This window comes from Euphorbia lathyris, chromosome 8 (genome assembly GCF_963576675.1).
Source record: "Euphorbia lathyris chromosome 8, ddEupLath1.1, whole genome shotgun sequence".
Classification (NCBI taxonomy): domain Eukaryota; kingdom Viridiplantae; phylum Streptophyta; class Magnoliopsida; order Malpighiales; family Euphorbiaceae; genus Euphorbia; species Euphorbia lathyris.
The window spans coordinates 14,743,271-14,746,943 of NC_088917.1; the positions used below are offsets into that span (position 1 = coordinate 14,743,271).

The 3,673-nt window shown below is 37.4% G+C and overlaps 1 protein-coding gene across 2 annotated transcripts; it reads left to right on the forward strand.

Annotated features, from left to right (window-relative positions):
- The first annotated feature begins 607 nt into the window (after window positions 1–607).
- Window positions 608–3,393, forward strand: LOC136201926 (uncharacterized). Of its 2 annotated transcripts, none has more exons than XM_065992307.1 (4): window positions 608–1,005; window positions 1,123–1,216; window positions 1,317–1,431; window positions 2,339–3,393. In XM_065992307.1, exons 1-4 carry the CDS (start codon window positions 905–907, stop codon window positions 3,169–3,171), a joined length of 1,143 nt encoding a protein of 380 aa, XP_065848379.1. In that variant the 5' UTR covers window positions 608–904; the 3' UTR covers window positions 3,172–3,393. The 2 variants fall into 2 exon arrangements, with proteins under 2 accessions (XP_065848379.1, XP_065848378.1); XM_065992306.1 differs by having other exon boundaries at window positions 613–1,005; window positions 1,102–1,216.
- Window positions 3,394–3,673: the final 280 nt, after the last annotated feature.

Here is a 3,673-nt window from a genome sequence, read left to right on the forward strand (position 1 = left end):
GGCAAATTTTCTATGATGATTCCACATGTTCGCTTTCTCGGGTGGTTGTGGAGACTTCTTAATTTCTACATAATATGTTTATATTCAACTAGTATCACATGGTAAATGTGGTTCTAAACAACTTGAATTCTTAAACATTTCCATTTTGAGTTCATTTACGGTCATTTGAGGCCTTAATTAAAGTTTAGTGATCACAATGTTAGAAAGTGCAAGATTGAGTCATTTGAAGTTTAGTGGTTCTACCATGAAAATGAATAAAGTTCAGTGACCATAGTCAGATATTAATATGGAGTGAACCTTTAACTATTAGCTCGACCTTTTACTTCAATCGGTTCAATGACATGGTATTAGTGCTAGTTTGACCAAGTGGCACAGTCTTCTATTCCTGACCGCCTTATTTATTGATTAAATTGGGGGTATAATTTATATAACTATTATTATTTCATTTTTATTTTTATTGTGTAATATACAAAGCATATAAAAAGGATTAAGATACAACAACTCATTTTACATCTCTAATTAAAGATGGGCAAGAAAAGAAAGAAAAAGAAGAAAAATGATAACAAGAATGCAAAAAGGGCCAAAACCCATTTTCAAGAAAAGAAAAGAAAATTGAAAGAAAGAGAAAGAGAAGGACTCTTGGGGCTAGGGGAAGCAGGCATGTGGATGAGTGGGGGACACACCAAACTCATCAATTAAAACCCTTGCAAAATAATTGAGTTTTTGACAGAAAACTAAGAAAAAGAAAGCAAACCAACATTTACCCCCCTCTTCTCTCTCTCCCCCCCTCCATTTTCTTCTCTGTTTAACAAAACCCAGAAACCAGAACTCACTCAATCTCCAATTTCTTCTAGAAAGTTCAAGTCTTTGTGCAAAAAAAGTTGAAGTCTTTCTGAAGAAGAAGATGCCTAGGCCAGGACCTAGACCTTATGAATGTGTTAGAAGAGCTTGGCATAGTGATAGACACCAACCCATTAGAGGTTCTCTAATTCAAGAAATTTTCAGGTTCTTCCCTTTAAAATCCCTCTTCTACTCTAATATTGGGTAACAAAAAAATTACCAATTTTCTTTTTTTTTTGCCTATTTTGTATGTTGATTTAGAGTTGTCAATGAGGTTCATAGCTCTTCAACTAAGAAGAATAAGGAATGGCAAGAAAAACTCCCCATTGTTGTCTTGAAAGCAGAAGAAATTATGTATTCCAAAGCCAATTCTGAGGTAAAATTCTTGATTTTGTGCATATATGATTTCTGGGTCCTTAATTTATGATGTAAAGGTTGAAACTTTTTGCATTGATTCATTTCTAATTGTTGCTTAGGCTGAATATATGGACCTTAAAACACTCTGGGATAGATCAAATGATGCCATTAATACAATTATTAGACTTGATGAGAGTGCTGAAACTGGAGATCTTCTTCAACCTTGTATTGAAGGTATTTCCCCCAATTCCTAAGTGTTTCCCCAATTTCTTCAACAATGGAGATTTCGCCTTTCTTGATCCAATTTTGCTTGAAATGTAGATTATTCCATTTGTGCAAATGTCTTGCCTTAATTGGGACGGCCCCGAATTGTAGCGCTACTAACATTATGGTCCCTAAACTTGATTTAGGGACATAAAAGTCTTGAACTTTGCATAATTTATGGTCACATTGACAAAAAGAGAGTCGATGGTGTAGTCAAACTTGTCAAACTTGTCGGGATCATCATATTTTGTTAATTTTTTAAACGGGTTTTCGTTGATTTGGACTTTAATGTTAGTATAAGGAAAGTTTAAGGACTTTTGTGTCACGAAATGAAGTTTAGGGATGGGCCCTAAATTACAGGGTTACTGACATTATGATCCCTAAACTTGATTTCGTGACATAAAAGTCTTGAACTTTGCATAATTTATGGTCACATTGATAAAAAGAGAGTCGATGATGTAGTCAAACTTGTCGAGATCATCATATTTTGTTAATATTTTAAATGGGTTTTCGTTGATTTGGAATTTAATGTAAGTATAATGCAAAGTTTAAGGACTTTTGTGTCACGAAATGAAGTTTAGGGATGGGCCCTAAATTATAGCGTTACTGACATTATGATCCCTAAACTTGATTTCGTGACACAAAAAGGGAGAGTCGAAGATATAGTCAAACTTGTCGCGCTCATCATATTTTGTTAATTTTTTAAATGGGTATTCATTGATTTGGACTTTAATGTTAGTATAACGCAAAGTTTAAAGACTTTTGTGTCACGAAATGAAGTTTAGGGGACATAATGTTAGTAGCGTCCCTGTACTTTTAGGGGTCGTGGATGTATTTTATCCGTAGTTACTCCTCTTTTTGTTCCCTTACTGCTCAGCTGCTCTTAGTTTGGGATGCACTCCTAGAAGGACATCCAGGAGCCAAAGAAATTGTCATCCGAGGTGTTACCTTATCGAACCGAATAACATTATTGAACCGAATCCTGCAACCAACCCAACCCGGCTCATAAAGCCTACAACTTTGAGTTCAACCCATCCAGGTTCTCAGTTGCAAAACCTTGTTAGCCAGAATATGGGTGTCTCTACTAATAAGTTCCCTTTTCCGACGCATTTGTCGAATTATAATAACCAATGTTTACCCTTGGAGAATAGTCCTGTGTCAAGCTTGTGCTCAGTTTACCCTCTGTACTATGGAACTTGCCTGGAGGCTCAGAATGGTCCGGGAACGATTCCCAATTCTGTTCCTAGTGTTTTGGAACCTGTCACTATCGGTGGTGTCGGGCAAAGTCTGTTCTCCTCTAATGATGCTGCTGCTGCTATTAGATTGAATCAAACAGAGTCCATAGATTGTCTGATGAACCAACACGGAATGGGGTGTGATCTATCATTAAGGTTGGGTTCGGGTTCGGGTTCGCGTTCTCTTTCTGCTCCTTCATCGAGGCAGCTCGGGAATGTTGACGTGGGGTATAGGAAGATCAGCAATCTGATACCGGGAAAGGAAAAGGAGTTTTCTTTCTTCACAAAGGTGGTCAATACAGATAACCCGTTAGAGTCATGCTCGACCAAATCGAGTGATCATGGAAGCATGTATGCTTCTATGAAGAAGCGAAAGGCAGTTTTTGGTCAGTCGGCGGATAATCAGGCATATTGTTGGCAGCCAAAGGTTCCACGCAATGATCTAACCGGCAGAACGAAAAGCACAGGGACTTAGATGAAGAACCAACTGATGAATTTGACTTGAGTAGCGGAACGGAAACTGCAGGTTTGTAGGCTGATAGGCTCTTGCTTGTTTTTGGTAATCTAGCTGTAACTGGGTATTTTCACTTGAGAGATGAGATGTAAATATAACCCAATGTATATGATATTAGAGAAATTAACAGAAGAGGCTTGTTGTTTGCAATTTCCACAGAAATTTTAACGTGTTTGTGCGGTATCATTTGACGAAAACTACGATTTTTGTTCACTCGAAGCCAAAACGTTGTCATTTTCGAAGAAAATGACGCCGTTTTGGCCAGAACTGAGCGATGAGAATAGGATTCATGCCAAGAATAAATTTCCTTGTCTCCCCTCAAATCCCGAGGGTGCGGCGAATTGATGAATTGATTCTGACTGATCCGTTTTTGACTTGACATTCGTGTCTATACTTAATCTCACTTAAAAGTGATAAAAGTGTTTCATTTTGAACTTTGCAAGCTTCGTAGAATTATCAAACA